At 38.7% G+C, this 22,630-nt stretch overlaps 1 protein-coding gene across 3 annotated transcripts in view; it reads left to right on the top strand.

Moving 5' to 3' along the window:
• Positions 1 to 1,453: 1,453 nt before the first annotated feature.
• The window catches only part of LOC143290446 (max-like protein X), a 31,769-nt gene continuing 10,592 nt past the window's right edge, over positions 1,454 to 22,630 (top strand). For 2 of the 3 annotated variants that reach the window (XR_013056393.1, XM_076599880.1), the window contains exons 1-8: positions 1,474 to 1,587; positions 9,120 to 9,207; positions 12,368 to 12,502; positions 14,475 to 14,572; positions 15,354 to 15,450; positions 17,636 to 17,735; positions 20,245 to 20,329; positions 21,386 to 21,502. Coding sequence is in view for 2 of the 3 variants with exons in the window: in XM_076599880.1 (XP_076455995.1) it covers positions 12,370 to 12,502; positions 14,475 to 14,572; positions 15,354 to 15,450; positions 17,636 to 17,735; positions 20,245 to 20,329; positions 21,386 to 21,502 (630 nt within the window). In the remaining variant the exon portion in view is untranslated. Of the gene's footprint in view, positions 1,588 to 9,119; positions 9,208 to 12,367; positions 12,503 to 14,474; positions 14,573 to 15,353; positions 15,451 to 17,635; positions 17,736 to 20,244; positions 20,330 to 21,385; positions 21,503 to 22,630 lie in introns of all 3 variants that reach the window. The other variant, XM_076599881.1, reaches the window with a different exon arrangement.

Below are 22,630 nucleotides of genomic sequence, written 5' to 3'. Positions count from 1 at the left end.
ACAGACTGTCGGAAAACAAATTCAGTTGACAGATGAAACACACCCGGCCACTATGTGTGTGTGTGTGTGTGTGTGTGTGTGTGTGTGTGTGTGTGTGTGTGTGTGTGTGTGTGTGTGTTTTAAAACATGTGCAATCTCAGATTTGCTGGATGGTTTTTTTTTTTTTTTTTTTTTTTTTTTTTTTGCTTGTTTGTCAGTTTTCTATTATACATCGCAGTTGTGCAATGCCTAATTGTCTTAACGGGCTCGCGTGTGTGTGGGTGTGTGGTTTGTTTTTGTCTAACGTCAGGTACTGTGGGGTTTTATTTGACTTGTTTTAATGTCTTTACTGGTGATGTGCATGTTCATTTATGTTGGTGTTTACAACGAGCCTGTGATTGCACACGTTATTTTCGATGTGGTCTAATAAAGTGGATTTTTTATTTTTTTTATTTTTATAATTTGAATTGAATTTGAATTGTTCGCAGTCTTGGTGTAATCCTTGACAAGACTCTTTTCTTCCCACAGCACTTTCAAACATCTGGTACTGCTTTGGATAAGTTCTGTCCGCCACTACTTCTCTCAGTACTGATGCTACTAAAACACTTGTGTTCGCTTTTGCTTTCTCAAGATTGGATTACTGCAATTCTCTTTTGGTCAGTCTCCCCAAATATCTGTTAGATCAACAAATCCAGAATAACGCCGCCAGAATCACTTTGCAGAGTTTTTCAAAGTCTGACCATTTTTCCCACTCCCCTTCAATTTCTCCACTGGTTGCCTATTTCTATTCAAGTTAGGCACTCTGACATTTTCAGCAGTCAGTGGGTGTTATAGTGGCCCACAATATCTTTCTGAACTCACCCAGAAATCTACACTCTGTCTTGCCAGCTCCGCCGCTCTTCTGATATTCGACTCCTCTGGATACCTCACGTCAGAACTAAGACTACGGATCCAGATCATTTTCTGTTCAATCCCCAAAGACGTGGAACAGACTCCCTCAGGTAATCTCCGATATTCTGATTCCATCACCTCTTTTCTCGGCGATAAACTTTCGTTGTAAAAGGTCCACCGGCGAACGTTATGTACACTTGTGTGTGTGTGTGTGTGTGTGTGTGTGTGTCCCGGTGTGTGTGTGTGCGTGTGTGTGTGTGATGTGCATGATTCTGTGCGAATGTGTTTGTACACACAGACACAGACACACACACACACACACACACAGAGACACACAGAGACACACAATGTGCTCTTGTTCGCGGTTGGCAAACGCATCGCAATCACATTACACGCTTCTCAGGAAGTTGTGGACACTTTCATGTCTGTACGATTTAAAAAATATATATAGTTAATTGTTTAGACTTTGGTTAAAAGATGAATATATGAATACGTAACGAAATGTCAAAACTTATGAAAAGTTTTATATTACTTATATGTATGTAATATAGCTACATTTTAGGACTTTGTATGATAATGCATCCACTGAAACAAATTACGCAAATTCCAGGGAAGGAAGTCAAGTGCACGTGACGTCAGCAGTATGGCTGCTTGAAAGACGAAACCAGCAGTGAAGAAAATATTTACTTGTAAGACTCTCAGCGTGCACGGAAAGCGGTAGGTTGTATTGTTTTTGTCTAGGCTGATGTTTGATATGTGCACATGTGTTCACTGTATCATAAATTGGAATATCCAAAATTTATTACTTAGGTAATTATGCTGTGACTAAATATCTTCAGTTCGATGTTTCGTTTTTGTCAACAAAGTCTGAAACAGACAAGCCTATAGTCTCATCAGTATTACTCGACAGTATGTTAGTGGTGTATGTCTTGCTGTTTAAAGGTTGTTTTTTTCCGGCAATAACTAGAAGAAATTGATAGGATATACCCTTGAGTATGCCAGCTGCGTGTGGGATCCCCACACCACTGAAGACACCAACACGATCGAGGGGCTGCAGCGTAGAGCTCGCTGGGTCTCAACCACTTCCGCAAAACCTCCAGTGTGGACGACATGCTCCTTGACCTGGAATGGCCAACCTGCAAGCCAGACGGAGGCATGCGAGACTCACCATGTTTTACAAGGTGCACAACGGCCTCGCACATGTTGACTCCAAACACCTTCCCTCTGTCAGCCGCCTCAGTCACAAAACGAGAAAGTCCCACCCCGTGCAATACGACATCCCATCCAACAGGACACAGTACCGACAGGTGACATTCTTTCCAAGAACCATTCTGGAATGGAACAACTTGCCCACTGAAGCCTTCCAGGACAGGGTGGCCAACCTCTGACCAGTTCCAAACAACAGCCATCACCCCCCCACGCCCCCGCCCCCCCCCCCCCCCCGCCCCCCCCGCCCCCCTAAACCTGTTAAACTTAGAACTAACTAAAACAGCCCATTTGGAATCCCGCGCCCCCCCTGGAGAAGGAATTGTGTAGCAGACTCATCGACAAGTGGATGTTGGCTACCCATCCAGAAGAAGAAGAATGTTTTATTTATCTTTTTATTATTATTTTATTTTTTAATAAACAAAGTAAATGAATGGGGGAAAAAACATACATATACACGCACGCACACATACACACACACACACACACACACACACACACACACACACACACACACATAATATATATATATATATATATATACATATATATATATATATATTTTTTTTTTTAAACAAAAAAATTTAGTCGCTTATTAAGAGGTGCTACTTTGGTGTAGCTTATGCTGTAAGGCCTGGTGTAATGGATTGTAAACAGTTATTGACTTAATCAGTGAGTTACCAAACCAAAAAAACTGTAGAAGCACAAGAATCTGTACTTGTAGTTAGTGTGGATGGTGCTTCTTTTACAGTCTTCTAGCCAATCTAAATCCCACTTAGTTAATCATCAGTGACAGTATTTTCATGCCAAGATGTTGGATCCAACACTACATAGTACAGTAGAGTGGATCAGTGAGTGGTAGATTTCATCTAATTGTTCACTGATAAGTGGAAGAAAAAGAAAAACAGGAAAACAAGTACTAAAAAGTGAAATATCACTCATGACCAGTTGACAGTGTTGATAGTGAATAATGTAATATCAACACAAGTGGAGACAAAGTTTTTAATTTAAGGTTTGCTTGATTGATTTCATTAAAGTTGATTAGTAATCATATATTGATTATTGAATAATGAATTATAATTGAAAATGTTTAAAACAAATTTGACAACAGATTATATCCCTGAGTTATAAAGTACAAGTTACAGCAAAATGATGGAGATTAATTATGTTTTTAAAAAGGGAATAAGAGATTGACAATACAAGTTACAGCAAAATGGTAGAGATTAATTAGATTTTTAAAAAGGGAATAAGAGGTTGACAATCTCTCATTGTCAACAGTCAAGCCATGGTTTTTAAAGAATGAGTTTTGTGATTTTAATATCATCTGAACACTGCAGGTATACCACATTAAAAACAACAACAACAACAACAACAACGACAACAACCCCCCCCACCCCCACCCCACTCCCCAACTTTCCAGCTGTGATGGATGGTGTGAGAGAGAGTGAGCTAAAGAAAATGAATTAAAAGGCAATAAACACTCTAAAAAAATCTTCAGCTTCACCACAGCAAAAAATAGAGGACTGAACTGTTTAATAGTTTGCTTCTCTTTCTTACTTTACATTCTCACATTTACTGTTGTTAACTATTAACCATTTGAGCCCTGAGTTCCTGAGCAATTTTAACCCTTCTGCCTGAGCTCCTGAGCCAAAATTTGCAAATAATTGGTATTTAATGTGTCAAGGCAGATATAAAAAGAGTGCCCTGACCACCGCTTTACCGGTGGTAGAGAAAAATGACATAATGCCTAGCCACTGGTTGAGCGGTGCATAAACACTTGTCGTGTTTTGCTATTGGTTGACATATTGAAATCGATCTTTTTTATTCAAAGCACATGCACAAAACACGTCAGAATATTACGGTTTTTCTGATTGGCTCTTCAATATAAGTCAACCAGTAGCAAAACACGACACAAGTGGCTAGGAATTATGTCATTTTTCTCTACCACCAGTAAAGCGGTGGTCAGGGCGCAAAGGGTTAATACACTAGATTTTCGACCACAAAACCAGCCAAACCTGTGTCTAGTAGAGGTCCAAAAGTTAAATGATCCAATACAAAAACAAAATCTAGCACAGCTGAAGTCATTGATAAAAATGTCATTCACCAGGTTACATAGTAAAAGGAATACAAAGAGGGCTCAAAACGTTTGTGATCCTGGATTAAGAGTCTTATTTCACAGACAAACTGGGTGCACTAAAACAGCCCATGATATTCACTTTGTGGCCTGGTAAACCTAAATTTAGGAGCTGTTCTGGAATACATTTGAATCAGTGAAGATATTTACCTCTTGATACCTTTAAAAAAATTTTTTCGTTAGAAGCAGTTTAACAAAATGTTAGTGTGTGTCACTGTGTGTGTGTGTGTGTGTGTGTGTGTGTGTGTGTGTGTGTGCCTTTTGAATCAGAAACATGAAAAGAGAATCTCAGTCTGGTTGAAGAATTATTTTTGTTTTTATAATACAATCCAAAAATTGGTTACTTCCCTTTAAAGAGTTTGCCTTGAAATGACTGAAATCCTGGCTGTTATATCACCAACATAATTAATTTGGTGATGATTACCTTTAACAACTTAATTGTATTTTGATGTATTACTCATCTACTATTTCTAATTATTTCATTTTATTAAACAAAGTTTTATAAAGTACAAACTTCAGGCTGACTCTCAAGGCCCAACCAGAACTTTTTAATTTTAAAAAATCTTTTTCATTTTTAATATAATTTCATATAAATTTGTAGGTCAGGCATCAGCACCTTTAAAAAACAACAAAACAAACAAATGAACAAAAACCAAAAAACAAAAAAACAAACAAACAAACAAAACAAAACCAAAAAACAAACAAAACCCCCCAAAAAACCAAACTGACATTTCCTCTGTTCTTGGACAGTCACATATCATTCATGAACAGTGATAAAATTTATTATGAAATTCTCACATAGATCTGGTCTGTCAGCATTACAATATTAGTAAAACCTCAGGTCTTATAAAGTTCAAAGTTAAAATGTTATTGATGTCCTTTTACCATTGGGTCTCTGTTGATTTTCTTTCTTGTGCTCTGGTGTTGTCAGTTACATGTGTGCTATTAAATAAAAATTGTATTTTATAATCATGTCAGTGTCAAGTGATGAGGGAGTACTGTCAGTCTGAAGTCCTGCTTGTTGTACTTTCAGGTAGCATCTTAGTAACTTATTCTTAGAATAGTTGTAAAAAGAATTTGAAAGACGGATTTGATAGTGTGAATTTCGTATTGACTTACTTTCTTACCAGACATGTTTTTAAAAGTTGGCTGGCTGGTTTTGTTTTTCACTGACTGGTCAGCTCTTTTTTTCCCCAATGCTTAATCACATGATGCTAGTGGTTAATATTACAAGGAAAGTGTTGTATAACTATAATCCGTTGATATAATCATTGTGAAATAATGTAAGATTAGGCAGTGGTTAAGTTCTTATAAGATTATCAGATGCGTTAAAAATTACTTTTCTCAGTGTCTTCACTTGTGATTTATTCAAATTATTGTTATCTCATTGCTAAAACATTAAATGTACTTTTCACACTTTCTTCACTTACGATGTTTTGTTATCACACTGATCGAATGTATTATTTATTATCAACTACTGGTAGGATTAAGTCATTGTTAATTTATAGAAAGTAATCAGATGTTTTTTTTATCCCATTGATGACATGAAATATTGGTAAGATTAGATTGTGGTTTGATTTCTTTGAAAATAACTGGTTGTTTAAATTATCTCATTGATAAGACCGGAGGTGGAGGGATATTGTTAAACGTCCCATCACACATATCTATATATACTGGTGAAAGTTCACATTGTTATGAAATATTGGTGACATAAGGTAGTGGTTAAGTTATAAAAAAACACAAAAAAACAACAACAAAAAACAAACAAACAGATGCTTTGAAAAATACTTTTCTTTGTTCCCACACTAGTCATATATCCATATTGGTTTTAATTGGCTTGGTGTCATTTTAAAAACACAGTCCATTGTAGGAAGGAATAAATCTGACTTTTAAAAAAGAAAAGGAAAAAAAAAAGATGTCAGTGTCTGAACCATATCTGAGAAATTTAAAGGAAAAAAAAATTGGGGGTGGGGGTGGGGTCATATATTTACAATCACAGTCTCTTTAGATTCCTCAGATAGCTCTGCCTCCACCATGTGTAATTGCTTTCATATGATACAAAAATATATGGAGAAAGAGAATTTTTAGATCTATTTGACATTCAAGTAGGTGTGAGTTGGGTGCATTTGATAGTCATATATGCAAATACCTTGAATATGTAATTAAGTTGGAAATTTAGAAGAAGAAGAAGAAAAAAAAGACAATTTAGATCTAAAGGGGAAAAAAAGAAGTAATGTGCTGAACTTTGTGTTTGGAAGTTTTTTTTCTGTGTGGTTGGTAATAAAATCATGATTGAATGTCATGATTTTGTGACTTCTACTTCTGGTTCTAATTCTACTACTTGATTAATTTGAGCTTGTTTTACCAGCTGTTCACGAGCCAGATTTTAAGTTCAGGTCCCCCAGTTCTTCACTTGTTAAACAGTCAAACCTGACTAGTATAGCCTGGTCGTCGTCTTTTCAGTTTTTGGAATTGTTTTGACATCAACTGTGGAATAAAATATTTAATCATTAAAGGTAAGAGAAAGAACTGGGTGTGTTAATCAGCTTAATCATTAATGTGATTTTAGTATACTGTTGTATTTTTCAGTGTACTGAATACAAAGAGAAGATGTCACACAATACACAATACAGTGCACAAACTTTATTATCTATACTTTGGTACAGAGATTTTCTTTTTGGCAGCAGCACATGTCCAACATAAGAAGAAAACAACAAACAAATAAAATGAATAGAAAATAAAAAGATAAATTAAATGGCACGAAATGTAAATAGCTATATACAAGTATAAGTATACAAGTATACATGTGTAATATGTCACAAAATTTATGTCTATTACAGTGTTAAGATTAAATTCAGCATGGCAGATTTGATGATTAAAGTATAAAGATGATTAATAATAAAAAGAACTCTTTCACAAAGGTTGTCATCTAATCATGTCTCCTGAATATTCAAGTTTTTTTTACATATCTGTTTTAAGATGAAAAACATTTGTTCTTTGAAAGAAGTTGGTGAACATCCACAATGTATGCTGTGTGATCATTTTTGACTCACTTGTGTAAACAAAGTGAGTCTATGTTTTAACCCAGTGTTCGGTTGTGTGTGTGTGTGTGTGTGTGTGTGTGTGTGTGTGTCTGTGTGTCCGTGGTAAACTTTAACATTGACATTTTCTCTGCAAATACTTTGTCAGTTGACACCAAATTTGGCATAAAAGTAGGAAAAATTCAGTTCTTTCCAGTCATCTTGTTTAAAACAATATTGCACCTCTGGGATGGGCACAAAAGAATAAATAATGAAGCCTAATTATATGCAAACTGCATTTACTGTTATATTTATATTTTTTGTATTCTCTAAACTTGGCACTTTGATCTGATATTCGACCCAACAACAAGAGCAGTCATTATTATCATTTTTTGTTCAAAAAGGAACTTCTTTTGCTAAGCATGGAAGTTTTATTTATTTTGCAAACATTTTGGTGCAGGTAGTAAAAAAAGGGAAATTACTCTGTAATTAATGCTAGGGGACTTAATTTGCTTTAAACTGATCTTTCTCATCTTAAACATTACATTTTGAAATTATACTCAATACATAAAAAGCTTGTGTGTTTTACTCTCATTCACAAGTGAGTCTTGAAGGCCTTGCCTCTCTTGTTAATGTTGTTCTAAATTTGCAGTATTTCTGCAGCTCTGAAAAGTTCAGCAGAAAAACATCGGGTGGAGTTATTGATTGATTGATCCGCATCCTAGAGGCAGTGTGTACAAAAGTCCAAGTGGAGACAGGGGTAGTGGGGGTATTGACGTCACAAGGCACTGGTCAGGTGCTGGTCATCAGCAGTTCACGTGATGGGCAGGGACTGTAGTGGGGGGAGAAAGGGGTGTGGGGTGGTCTCAGTCTGTTCTTTGCATCGCTAGCAGGCATGGAGGAGGGGTCAGTTGTCTCTACCTGGATTGACGATTTGTTTGGTTTTGGAGGGATGGTAGAGTATTGTCTGTTGTAATACTTGAACATTCAAACACATGCATGCACACACACACGCACACACACTCACACTCACACACACAAATGCTTGGTTCTTTTGATTTTGGAAGGATGGTATTGTCCGTCATTATGTTCCACCCCCCCCCAAAAAAAAAGAAGAAAAATTGTTTAATTCTTCAGAGTTGTACTTGTAATTTTAAAAATCTTATTGTATATTTTGATTAAGTAAAAGCAAACTGTATATATCATCATATGTGGTTATGTTTGTTTGATTTTATCTCTGTAATTTATTTTAATTTTATTTATTTATTTAAAAAATAAAATTAAAAACAATTTAGTGCTGTAAAATATCACAGAGGTTTGTGATTGTGTGAACTTGTATTACAAATGTCAGGTAGGAATTGACTATGGGCATCAGCAATGCCTGTCTTGGACTTTGTTGTTGTCCTGACTTTGAATATTAATGCAAAAAGTTGATGATTATAATGCCAGAATAGTTTATGGTTTGTGTATTTGATCGCAAATCTTTCACAGATTCATTCATGTATTGAACATTTGGCAGTAAGATTGGTTCTACTTCTACTTATACAGTATGTTAACCCTGTGATAGCTGAAAGCGAAACTTGTTGAAATGAGATCACTGTGGCCTGAATTTTATGTCCAGGCAGTCACTATTTTTGTCTACTTACCATTGGTGTAACTGATTTAGCTGAACAAAAGTAATGCAAGTACTAATAAAGAATGGTGACTGACATCCTGACCTGTGATCTGTCTTTAAATCAGTGAGGTGACAGCCCTTCACGGACAAGTATACTTGTCAGCAGCAGTTAAGGGGTTAATATGTTAGACATGATAGACTGGTAAGTGGTAGTAGTGGTGGGCAGGGCCAGGAAACATATAATTGTGTTTTGATTTTTCCCCCCTGATTTCAGAAAGAAAGCAGGAAGCCAGAAGGTACATTGGAAACGGTATTTCCACCACGCTTACCACTCGTCTTTCAGAGTAATATCAGTAACTTGAGTAAGTATTATTTAAAAAAAAAAAAAAAAAAAAAAAAAAAAAAAATCAGAATATTGACAAATGGTAAATATTCTGAAATCCGTATTCCTTGTATTAAAGCTCAACTGTAGGATTCTAGGTTTAAACAAATCTCTTCTCTTTTCAGAAAAATCATGCATTGAAGTCTTTGACACATAAACAGCATGGCAACAACAAGCTAATACAGTGATAGCATACTGAATATTTAGGGAACTCCGGTATTGGACAGATGACTATCTATGTGACTTAACTTGGATTGTCAGAGCACTTTCTTCGCCCAGCCAAACTGACCTCCAGTCCCTGTGGTCATAGTTAGTTCCCCAGGTCATATTCAGTCACTCTTGTCTTTTGAGCTTTTGAAGCTTTTGTTTATTATAAAGTTAAAATGCCTATCTGTATAACCATAAGAGAAATCCACAGTATTGGCAATGGGCCGCAATATGACCAACCATTGGCATTATTCCCCCACCAATCTGTCTCAACAAAATGTGTGGGCACACACACACACACACACACACACCACACTCCTTGTAGCGACTTTGTACAAACTCCTGAAAGCCTTTGTTAACAAAAACTTCACCACCACTCAGTATTTATTACGAGCAGTGCTAACAGTGATAGTCATCATAGTATGCAAAGCAAGTCACAGCATTGCAGCTATCATCATGTTGCTTTTTATGGTTGTACTGTTGAATTTTCTTTTTATTCTTTGAATATATTTGGATTTTCTTGATTTAGTGTAATCCTCTTTATGATTGTATGCACACACACACGTACATGCACACATGCACGCACGCACACACACACGCACGCATGCACGCATATATGTATACAGAGAGAGAGAGAGAAGAAAAACAAACAGATCAATCTATCATGTAATCCCAATATTTGATACAATCCTGTTCCTTTCTCGATGGATCAATTTATTTATTTACACACACACACACACACACACACACACACACACACACACACACACATATCCTGTATTGCTCTGTTATATTAGATTTTTTTTAAATGATACATTGTTATTTTCTATGACTCCTGTAACTCTTGGAAACATCCTTTCCTCTTCAGAGCCTAGGAGGCATAGTCTATTATCTGTGAAATAATTCCCTAATGTCTGTAAATTTGTATCCTTTTCTCTTCAGTGCCTGGGGTCCACAGGCTTAGATCATTGAAACAACTAAATAAATCCCCATTGTCTGTTGATTTGTTCTTTTTTATCGTTTTGTGTGTGTGTGTGTGTGTGTGTGTGGTTTCATTTCTTCTTTACTTGATACAGAGCGTGTCACAAGTGAGTCTTGAAGGCCTTGCCTCTCCTGTTGTTTTTTTTTATATATGTGTATTGTAAGCTTAGCCTGTAGAAGATACTTGTGTGGATGCATGTTTGTTTTGTCACGTGTGATGATGTGTGGTGTTATGTTTCTCACACCGTCTGTTAAAGTACTATCAATTTCACCTTGTTCCAACAACAGGTCAGGAAAGAATAATTACAATACTGAAAATGAGAACCTGCAGAAGAAAAGGCGCATGAGGTAACACCACCTGTCTTCTTTTGTTTTTGAGAGAGACATTTGAAAAGAAAATGTTACCAGTGTACGGCGTTGTCGAGATGCAAGTACCCCTACCTGATCAGGATGGTTTTGGGAGTGCACTCAAAGTGCTTAATCTTGCTGTTTTAACTTTAAGGAGAAAGGTTGGTCAGTATGAATGCTAGCTATAGCATGTTCAGCATGATTTTAAGGAGAAAGAAAGGTCAGTATGAATGCTAGCTGTAGCATGGTCAGCATGTTTTAAGGAGAAAGAAAGGTCAGTATGAATGCTAGCTGTAGCATGGCCAGCATGTTCAAGGAGAAAGGTCAACATGAGTGCTAGCTGTAGCATGGGCAGCATGCCATAGTTTGGTTAGTATGACTGCTAGCCTAAGCTGTGTTAGTATGACGTCTAATGATAGCTTGGTCAGTATGAATGCTGGACATAACATTGTCAGCATGACTGCTGGATATAACATTGTCAGTTTTAAAATTTACTGACTGCTGGACATAGCATTGTCAGTATGAATGCTGGATATTACATTGTCAGTATGAATGCAGGACATAGCATTGACAGTATAACTGCTAGCCATAACATTGTCTGTATGAATGCTGGACGTGCAGTCAATGGTCAGTGTGGATATGCCACAGCATGCAATAATCACTGTTGACAGACAATACCAACATTTGTTGTAGCCGTTGATCACAGGGACATCTTATATTCTGCTGAAACCAGTAAGAGATCTGTTGAACTCTTTCGCCACGGAGGACTTTAGTTGACATGGAGAGGTAATGTTAGACAGACAGTGTTTCACATTGTTACAAAGCTTGACAGCTGCAGCCAACTTTCTTATGCAGTAGGAAATTGACTTACTTTCCCCCCTTCAAGTTTGAAATGAAAAAGTCCTCTGCGTTGTGGTGACACAAATCAAATTGTAATTTGTAGGAATGGAGTGTCAAGCCTGAAATGTTTAGCTTTGAGGAGTGTTTTTCACACAAAAAATTGGCAGCAAAAGAGTTTAAAAAAAAAGAAAAAAAAAAGGTAAGGTTGGGGGTGAGGTGGGCATGGTTGCTTGCCTGCTACACCTCCTCTCCCTAATCCTTCATTATTTGCATGGAAACTGTGCAGTTGTTGGTGACACAAATGAAACTGGCATGGTCTGTATGAAAAAAACAAAACAACTAGCCACAGCATGGTCTGTATGAAAATAGAAGCTAGTCACAGCATGGTCTGTATGAAAATAGAAAGTAAGCCAAAGCATGGTTATTATGAAGACTAGTAATTGCATGGTCGGTATGAAAATAGAAAGCTAGTTCAGTCCATATGAAAAATGATAGCATGGTCAGTATGAATGCTAGCCCTAGCATGATCAGTGACAGGATGAAGGCTAACCATAGCATGATCAGTATGAAGGCTAACCATAGCATTATCACTGTAATATCAGTATGAAAGCTTACCATAGCATGATCAGGCTTGCCATAGCATGGTCGTTATGAATACCAGCCAAAGCATGGTTGATATGACGGTTAATGATTGTCACAGATGACACATGGATATCCTTGCAGGCTTCCTGAGTGTTTCATTCACTGTAGGTACTGTGTTGCAGACATGGATCTCAACGACATCAAGATTGATTCAAGCCCAACTGGCAATCAAGCCTTCAGCTTCACACGCACCAACAGCACTGGGTCTATCCCTGCTGGGGGCTGCAACTCCTCTGCCTCTTCCGCACAGAACACAGGTAAAGCATGCTGGTGTGATCCAGGAATGTGACCATTCTGTTATCTGACACCTCATGGATCATTGTGACCATTTTTAGTGTCATCATTGGGACAGACATTGACACCTCATGGATCATTGCGACCATTTTTAGTGTCATCATTGGGACAGACATTGACACCTCATGGATCATTGTGACCATTTTTATTGTCATCATTGGGACAAACATCAACACCTCATGGATCATTGTGACCATTTTTAGTGTCATCATTGGGACAGACATTGACACCTCATGGATCATTGCGACCATTTTTAGTGTCATCATTGGGACAGACATTGACACCTCATGGATCATTGCGACCATTTTTAGTGTCATCATTGGGACAGACATTGACACCTCATGGATCATTGTGACCATTTTTAGTGTCATCATTGGGACAGACATTGACACCTCATGGATCATTGTGACCATTTTTAGTGTCATCATTGGGACAGACATTGACACCTCATGGATCATTGTGACCATTTTTAGTGTCATCATTGGGACAGACATTGACACCTCATGGATCATTGTGACCATTTTTAGTGTCATCATTGGGACATTGACACCTCATGGATCATTGTGACCATTTTTAGTGTCATCATTGGGACAGACATTGATACCTCATGGATCATTGTGACCATTTTTAGTGTCATCATTGGGACAAACATCAACACCTCATGGATCATTGGTGACCATTTTTATTGTCATCATTGGGACAAACTTCAACACCTCATGGATCATTGTGACCATTTTTATTGTCATCATTGGGACAAACTTCAACACCTCATGGATCATTGGTGACCATTTTTAGTGTCATCATTGGGACAAACTTCAACACCTCATGGATCATTGTGACCATTTTTATTGTCAACATTGGGACATTGACACTTAATGAACCATTGTGACCATTTCATTTTTATTGTCAGGGTTCGAATTTAGCAGGTGCCCGGGTGCAAATGCTACGAACCGTTGGCTCAGGCATGCAAATTTTCTGTTGAGAGTGCTGAGTTGGCACTCAAAAATTGATAGAGGCAGAAAAGAAACTCAATTAAAAGAGACACAAAGAAACCCAGCTCAAACGCTGTCGATCAAAATGTCAAGTGTCGTCTGCTGCAGCTTGCTTCACGCAGCAGCATCTTTACTCGTGCATGATCGGATGTTGACATTCACAACACGTTAGCGATGAACAATATTTCCAATCTTCAGTGTTAAGATAAAGGCTCCTGAAACAGAGATGAAAGCTCAGGATGACATACAGAATAAACTGCAGGAGTATGAATCAAAGCACCAGTGCTTGTACAGTGAAGCCTGGCAGGAGGACTCTCCTTGGCAAATTTTATTTCATTTATTATGCTGGCACCCAAAACCACAATTGGACACTCAAATGTTTTGTCCACAGTGCCCGACTGGCACTCAAAAAAAAAGAAGTTAAATTCGAACCATGATTGTCATTGACACTTCATGAATCATTGTGACCATTTCATTTTTATTGTCATCATTGGGACAAACATCAACACCTTGGATCATTGTGACCATTTTTATTGTCATTGGGACCTACTTCCGGGAGGTTATCGGCCGTAGCTACTTTCGTTTTCTCCGCATAGGCGGATAGTAGTTTGCATAGGACAGGAATGTCAGACCCCTGCCGGAGTCTGCCCTAGTGGGTCACGGTAAGTATGTTACTTAAACGTAATTTTAGGAAGAAAATTTCCTTTTTGTGCTCTTTCCTGTGGTTATATCTGCAATTTGTAGTATTATATTGGTGCGTATACAGATTTTGTTTTTCCACTTCTATGTCCTCATGTGCTGTTATGTGGTATTGTGCACAATTGTATATGTATTGTCTCATGTGAGTTGCTTAAAGCCCATTATATGGGGAGTTTGCGCCATTTTAGTACAAGATATAAATTACTAATCGTTATTAATGCTGATAAGGTGGTGTGTGTAATAGATGATGAAGACAGTGACCCCAACAAGACCCGCTGCTACAAGCAAAGGCGGCGTCAGGCACACACCATGGCTGAACAGAAACGACGGGATGCTATCAAGGTGAGACAGTTTGAACCAATTTGGCAAACTCATTTAGTCCATGTCTGTTGTCCAGCGGACATCAGCTGCTGTACTGGGCAAAAAGCTAATCAATTGTCAAACTGTCAATGTTATAATGACTCAATCTTCAGCCTCATAATTTCTGTTCAGTATGTGTCAGAACTGTTGAATACATGGTCAGTGAGCCATTTACAGGATTCATAAATAGTTGGGGGCCACTTGGGAACTTGCTCAAGTTTTTCTTTAGGGCTTAGTGGAATGATGCAGAAGTTTGAGTATGACAGCAGTGTATGCAGCCATATATCTGATGAGTTGAAAGTATGTCATTTCATGATTTTATTGTATTTGTGTGGGGGTTCCCAGTGTAGATCGTTTAATTTGTTTCATGAGCTGCAGACAGACCACAAACAACTAATGACCATCTTGTCCATGGTATTGCTTGAGCTTTCTTTGTGTCCTTGGTTCATTTGTTTTGATATGGGACGGTAGGATGAGCTGCAGCATTTATTCATTGTTGGGGATCAGTGTTTCATGGTGGTTTTTTTCCCCTTGGTGTCTGTGTTGTTTTCTTTCATGTGTGTGTGTGGGTGTGTGTGTGTGTGTGGGGGTGGATGTATGTATGTGTGCGTGTTTGCTGTGTGTTATTATTGGTTTCTTGTTTGTGTGTGTCCACTTTGGTTTTGTTTGCTGTGGTCTGTGTGTGTGTGTGTGTGTGTGTGTGTGTGTGTGTGTGTGTTTGCTGTGCGTGTCTATATTTGTTTGCTTTGTGTGGTGTGTACAGAAAGGCTATGACGAGCTGACGATGATTGTGCCCACCTGTCACCATCCGGAATCCATCTCCAACCAGAAGATGAGCAAGGCTAGTGTGCTGCAGAAATGTAAGAAAATACTCTGATGTTTGTTTAAAGAAAAAAACAAACAAATTATTAATGTCCAGTTTAAAACCTACTGTAATTTCCAGCCTATGATGTGGTACAGCACATAAAACACAACCCTCAAATTGAAGGGAAAATTTATACTTATTTTGAACACATATGTAAGTCACACACATCTGATAAGCTGCATTTACCATTAATCCTGAAAAGTGAAAGATGTTCATACTGTCTGGTGAATAATAGCTCTGTTGTTTACCTGGGATGTTGTTTTCTAAGTGTCAGCTTTGGAAACCAAATCAGACTTTGTATGCTTATCAACTTGGCTCTGTTACGCCATTCATCTGCTCTGTTGCCTGCTTTTTTTTTTGCACACAATTGTGTGTGCAAAGCTGTTAGCTTGTTGTTGCTCTGCTGTCTATCTGTACATGTGTGACATGTTTACTGAATAAACTTTTGTTTAAATCAAATATTCTACAAAAATTGCCTCCACTGTGAAATGCCTTTGTTGTGATCTACAATCAAAATAACTGAGAAAGAAGCTGTGATTGAGATTCAAGTCTCAGTTTCCTTCACAAAAATTACACTTTCTTTCTGATTTTCCCATAGATTTTGTGCTGTATTAAAACAAATATTAGTTATTACTCCTGAATCCTCAAAATTTCCTGGCAAGGATAGAGCACTTTTCTCTTTTGTTTTTTCAAACACAATTTTCAAGCACTGAACAGGTTAGATTTGGTGTCATAAGCGATTTGGTTTCAGTTTGAGAAAATGGTGAAGATGAACCTTGTTGTATTGAACAGTGGTAAGACAAGCTTGCAAGTGTTTAAAAACACATTTGATTAGACATACTTTACCCATGACCCACTGGTGCAGACTCCAGCAGGGGTCTGGACTCCTGTCCTGTCCAGACTACTAGTTGCTATGCGGAGAAATCGAAGGGCACGTTTGCTTTCACTCACACACTCTATATAATCCATGGTTTTGTACATACTTGTCAGTTCAGCTGTGTGGAGCTTTGAAAAAGAATTGAGTCTGTGGTTCAGAGGAGATTAATTTGTATGTTATGTTGCAAACAGGCCACATGCATCACTGCATTTGGATACTGGGAAAGGGGGGTGTTTGACATTAGCATTCCACTGACACTCAGATGGATACTAATAATTATCCAAGACACATAAATTGCATGTACAAGCAGCTGCGATCTTCAACAGGCTTGGAATACATATGTACTTATTTAACCTTTACTCCCAAAATTAAAGCTATGTTTAAGATTTTGATTAAGAAAGAATGAAAAAATGGTGAGAGGGAGATTGAGAAGGTGGTATGTACGTATTTCAGCATAAATGCATGATTTGAAATGTGGGTTTGTTGAGTCATGTCTTGTTTCTTGTTTTTTAGTTAAGAGAAATTATCTGTATTTTGTGCATGGTTTGAGAGAGTGGTTTTAGATGTTTAGGGAAAGTGTTTCCACCAATGCTGCCTACACACCATCCTCAACATCAGCTGGAGCAACTCTATCACCACCAACAAAGTCCTTGAACAAGTGGAGGTTACTAGCATTGAGGCCATGCCGTTGAAGATGCATCTGCGCTGGGCAGGGCATCACTGCCTGTCCAAGATTTTGTTATACAGGGAACTCTGTTCCAGCCGCTGTGATATATGGGCACCCAGAAAGAGGTACAAAGACTCACTGAAGAAATTCCTCAGTGCCTGTCACATTGACCATCGACAGAGGTCCACTGTAGCTGCTGATTGTGTGATCTAGCGACATACCATTCGCCAAGCTGTCGTCTCTTATTAGGACTCGCGCAGATCCTGCCTGAAGGAAAAGAGGAAAGGCGGTGACGACACAGCAGTCGACCCAGATTGGACTGCCCCTAGCAGTCATAGATGGATCTGCCTGTCCCGAATAGGCCTCATCAGCCACCTGCAAGCCTGCAGCAAATGTAGACAATCCCCTTCCTAGATTTTCGTTCCTAAACCATGCCTTGATTATGGAAGTAATTCCTGGGTGGTTTGAGTATGGATTGTGCTTGAAAAATTATTAGAGAGAGAGATAGTGTGTGTGTATTTGTGTGTGTATGTGTGAGAATGTGAGAAAGAAAGGGACATACACAGGCAGAGAGCTTTCTTCCATTGGAAAAAAAAATTGTGACATGGTCTGTGATGTGTGTGCTGTGTGTTTCAGCCATTGATTACATGCAGTTCCTGACCCAGCAGAAGAAGACCCAAGAGGATGAGCTGGAAAGTCTCCGTAGAGAAGTCATGGCACTGAAGATCATGAAAGCGTGAGTGTGTTTTTGTGTGTGTTTTATTTGGTGCTGTTCCATCTTCTGCATTCAGTTGCTTTACTCCCACACCATTCATTGCAAGGAATTCTTGTCCAAAACATTGTGTTTTTTAATCAAATCGAGAGATTATCACATCAAAAGCGCTTTCGCACGTGTTCAGCGCTTGACGTTTAGTTCATCCGAGGAGAGAACTTGACCCTGCATTCAACTCAGGAGGGAAAGGCGCCACCTAAAAATAACACGCTACCGCGGGAAGGGTTAGAGCTTTAACTTGGAAGAACTGAGAGCACAAAACGCTATGAGTTCTTTTTCACGCTGCGCCTCCAGCCGTTATCAGCTGTTGGGAGGGAGAAAGACCAGTGTGCTGTTCCGCGCGATGGCAGCGGCCACAGGGAGAAAACAACACCTCTTCGTTAACTTTTGATAACACGTTGCTTGTCAACGCAATCGCTTAATGAATAGTATGGTCTGAAAGAGCACAGTCTTAGCTTTAAAACGATAGGAAACTCAAATGTGAACATCCGATTATTTTTCTCAGGATAACTGTTTGAAAAAAGCAGGTATGCTTACCACCAGTTAACATGCATTTTGACACATTTTTAACACACTGAATCTAATCTCACAAAATTCGCTCAACGCAGACAATACATTCCATGCACAGCATTACACATCAGCATGCCTCTCACTAACCTGTGTTGATAGCTGGAAATTCTGAAGGAAGCTGTGGCGTGTTAAAGATCACAACTGTTTTGCAGCTTGTACAAATACTCCACAGGCACACTGATTCAGTCATTCACGCACACTGAAGAAAAGAGAGAGAAGGAAACAGAACGAAAGAAAGGAAGGGATGAAGGAGAGAAAGAGAGGGAAGGAAACAGCACGAAAGAAAGACAGAGAAGAAAACAGAATGAAAGAAAGGAATGGAAGAAAGAAATGTGAGAGAACAGAATGTGAAGGAAAACCAAACTCATGGTACTTCTGCTATGAAAAAAACCCACACCACCGCCAGTCACAATTGTCAGCACAGTTCTGTCAAGTAAATACTGCTATCTTAAAAAATATTTTCCAGCCAAGGAAAGTACTACCACCAACAAAAAAAGAAGTGTCCGCTCTTTCCAACAGTGCAAACATTAATGCCACAGATATAGGAGTATGCTCACCAGCCCGCTCAAAAGAGGCGCGCAAATTGCCACGCTTTAATAGAAGACAAAGAAGGGTCAGTGACGGGTTAGCAGGCACAGCAGCTGACCTACTTATCAGTGTCTGGCACTATCAGGCCTGTCAGGGGGATCTTGCAGTCGGCTAAGTGTGTGGTTCTGCTTATAGCCTAGACAGCAGTGCTTTGAATAAAACAACATTAAAGCAAGATTCACTGCGTATTTGGGAACATACTGATGTGTGCAAGGCCCAACATGTGCACACATACACACATCCTTTTCACACTTCACCTAATTTTGAAGAGAAAACAAACATGCACACACACACACACACACACACACACACACACACACACACACACACACACACACACACACACACACACACACACACACACACACACTTCTTTTTCTTACCATCTTATTGAGAAACAGTATTATTGACAACAAAGACATCATTACCAACCCTGTTTCAATAGTCTTGATTTCTTCACAAAGATAAAATGTCTATTTGTGAAGTTCTTTACCAAAAAATAAAGACATTTGGGGTGAAGATTTTGAGAGTTGTGTTCCCAGCACTGATTTTAATTATAAGTTAAAAAAAACAAAACAAAAACATCTGAGGTGAGGACGAATCCAACTGATTTTCGTTCTTCCATGGGTCAGGATACCACAGAGGCATTGATGGTCCTTAAGTGCCAAGACAGACCACACTACAACCGTAAATTATGAGACCGTTTGTTGCAGTTGGAATGCAAGAAAGTGACTTCAGCTTCTCAGAAGAAGTGAATGTTGTCTACATACAAACAGCGTTACGACATGTCACTGTCTGCTGCAAAATTACTTGAAGATGCACAGTAGAAGAAAGATAAGGTGTTGTGGGGGATGGGGGTTAGGGGGCTGGAGGGTAGGAAGGGGGTACATATTTGGAACTGGAAAAGATATGTTTTCGGTTTGATTCCATAGAAAGTGAAAAAATTCCTCCCAGCTTCTACATGTATATTCCTCTCTGTTGCTGAAGATATTCTTCTCTAGTTGGCAGGTCTGCCTGATACCTGTTTTTATTTTGGTTTTTATGAAATAAGTTACCTTTCAGTTGGAATGTGTTACGGAAGTGTCAGAAAATGTCTGGTTCAGGCTTTGAAAAGAGAAAACATTGGGGGTGTTGTCACTTGACCCCACCAAGGGGGTCTATTTGCACTCCCCCACACCCCTGCCCCCCCATCCCACCCACCCCCAAACCCCCTTCCCAAAGCAAAATAGCTTTCAGACTTTTATAACCTCCTCTGTCTTCTTCCTTGATCATTTATATAGTAAGGATAAAAGGGGGAAAAACATCCTCTGTGCAGGAACTATGAGCATATTGTCAAGACCCACCAGAACACCCCAAAGCATGGACAGAGTCAGGTGTCGGATGAGCTCAAGTTTCAGGTGGTCAGTACACATATCTGTGATGGTTCTGTCTGCGTTTGATTGATTGATTGATTGATACGGATAGTTATTTAGCACCTATTAGTTCAAATGCCTGTTATAGTTCTGTCTGTGGTTGACTGATTGATTGATATGGATTCTTGTATTGCACCTGTTAGTACACATGCATGTCTCTAACAGTTTCGTTTTTGTGTTTGATTGATGTGGGTACTTATGCAGTGCCTGTCAGTACACGTCTCTAACAGTTCTGTCTGTGTTTGATTGAATGATATTGATACTTGTACGGTGTCTATGTGTTTGATTGAATGATATTGATACTTGTACGGTGTCTATTGATTGAATGATATGAATACTTATGTAGCACCTATTGATTGAATGATGTGGATACTTATGTGGTGCCTGTTGATAGAATGATATAGATATTTGTATAGCGGTTTATTGATTGAATGATACGGATATTTGTATAGCGTTTATTGATTGAATGATATGGACACTTGTATAACGTTTATTGATTGAATGATATGGATACTTCCTACATATGGATACTTGTTAGTGCCTACTGCTTGAATGAAGTGGATACTTAAAAAGTACATATCAGTACACATGTTTGTAACAGTTCCATCTATGTTTAATTGATTGAATGATGTGGAAGCTTATAGCACCTATTGATTTGAATTATATTGATACTTACATGGCGCATATCACTACTCATCTGTAACACTTCTGTCTGTGTTTTATTCATTGATCTGGATACTTAATGATAGAAATAATGATGATACTTTATAGCGCCTGTCACAACATAACAGGCTGTTGTTTTGTGTTAATGTTATGCCACTTTTAGTGTGTGTGTGTGTGTGTGTGTAAGTGTGAGTGAATGTGTGTAACATTGTGTTGATTTTATGGACTATGGTAGTGTGTATCTGTTTTCAGTTTCCAGTAAGTGCATGTGCATGTTTGTGTGTGTGTGCATGCATGCATGCATGTGTATGTGTGTGTGGTACAGGTGTGTGTAACAGTGCGTTACTTTAACATACTGTGATGGTGTATATGGTGTTTCAGTTCAAGCAGATCATGGACACGCTGTTCCAGTCGTTCAACTCATCCATCTCCGTTGCCAACTTTGCTGAGCTGTCGGCCTGCGTGTTCAGCTGGCTGGAGGAGTACTGCAAGCCTCAGGTGAGTCACCACTTCACTCACATAGTTTGTTTCAATTTCTGAAGGAGGCTTCACTGCGCTCAGCAAATCCATAAGCTCTACGCCACATTTGATAGGTAGATGCCTGACCAGCAGCTTGTTGTTTGGGTTTGAGTGTCAGAATGTATTTCTTCTACAGAATTTTGCCAGAGGCAACACTTATCTTGCCATGGGCTCTTTTTCAGTGCACCAAATGCGTGCAGTGTATGGGACCTCAGTTCATCGAATCATCCGAATGACTTGATGCTCAGTTTGATTTCCCAGTCAAACTTTGGAGAAAGGGCGAGACCAGGATTTGAACCCAGAACTTTACTGACACTGTATTGGCAGACAAACATCTTAACCATTCTGCTCTCTTTCCACTTTCACTCACACTGCAGGCTTTGGAAACACAGTGTTGTGCTCACGTATAAGATATACATAGGAAACAAAGTGATGTTCATACACACACCCACACTCCGTGCTTTGAAAAGACATTGTTTTGCTCAGACACACAGTTCATGATTTGGAACACAAAGCTTTGCTTATACATAACAATGCGTGTTTTGAAAAAGAAACTTTGTTTTTTTGTTGTTTTCTTTTTAAACAAGGCTTTGCTCATATATGCAATGCATTCTTTGGAAACACAAGGCTTTGCTTATACATACAATGCATGCTTCGGAAACAAGGTTTTGCTCTTACATTTAATGCATGTTATGGAAACACAATGAACTGATAGATTCTGGGGTAGGCATGTCTGCTAAAGGTTCTGCTCACACACAGATTGAATGCATTGAAAACAACAGTCGCTCATACAAAGATAACATGCGTTGGAAACAAAAGGTTTTGCTCATACATAGATGACATGCATTAAAAACAAAAAGTTTTGCTCAGGCAATGATAACCTACTTTTACCCTGCCATATTGGCAGCCATACTCAAGGGTGAGCATGCTGCTGGGTATGTTCTTGTTTCCATAACCCACCGAATGCTGACATGGCTACTTGATCCTTGACGTGTTTTTTTTATCTTCCATATGTGTATACACATGAAGAGGCTTTAGGCACCAGCAGGTCTGCATATAAGTTGAACTCGGTGGTGGGAAAAATCTCCAACCTTAATCTACCAGGTG

The sequence above is a fragment of the Babylonia areolata genome, chromosome 15, assembly GCF_041734735.1.
Source record: "Babylonia areolata isolate BAREFJ2019XMU chromosome 15, ASM4173473v1, whole genome shotgun sequence".
In the NCBI taxonomy this organism is placed as follows: Eukaryota; Metazoa; Mollusca; class Gastropoda; order Neogastropoda; family Buccinidae; genus Babylonia; species Babylonia areolata.
The sequence above is the reverse complement of the archived record's forward strand: the minus strand, read 5'-3'. Positions and strand labels throughout refer to the sequence as shown.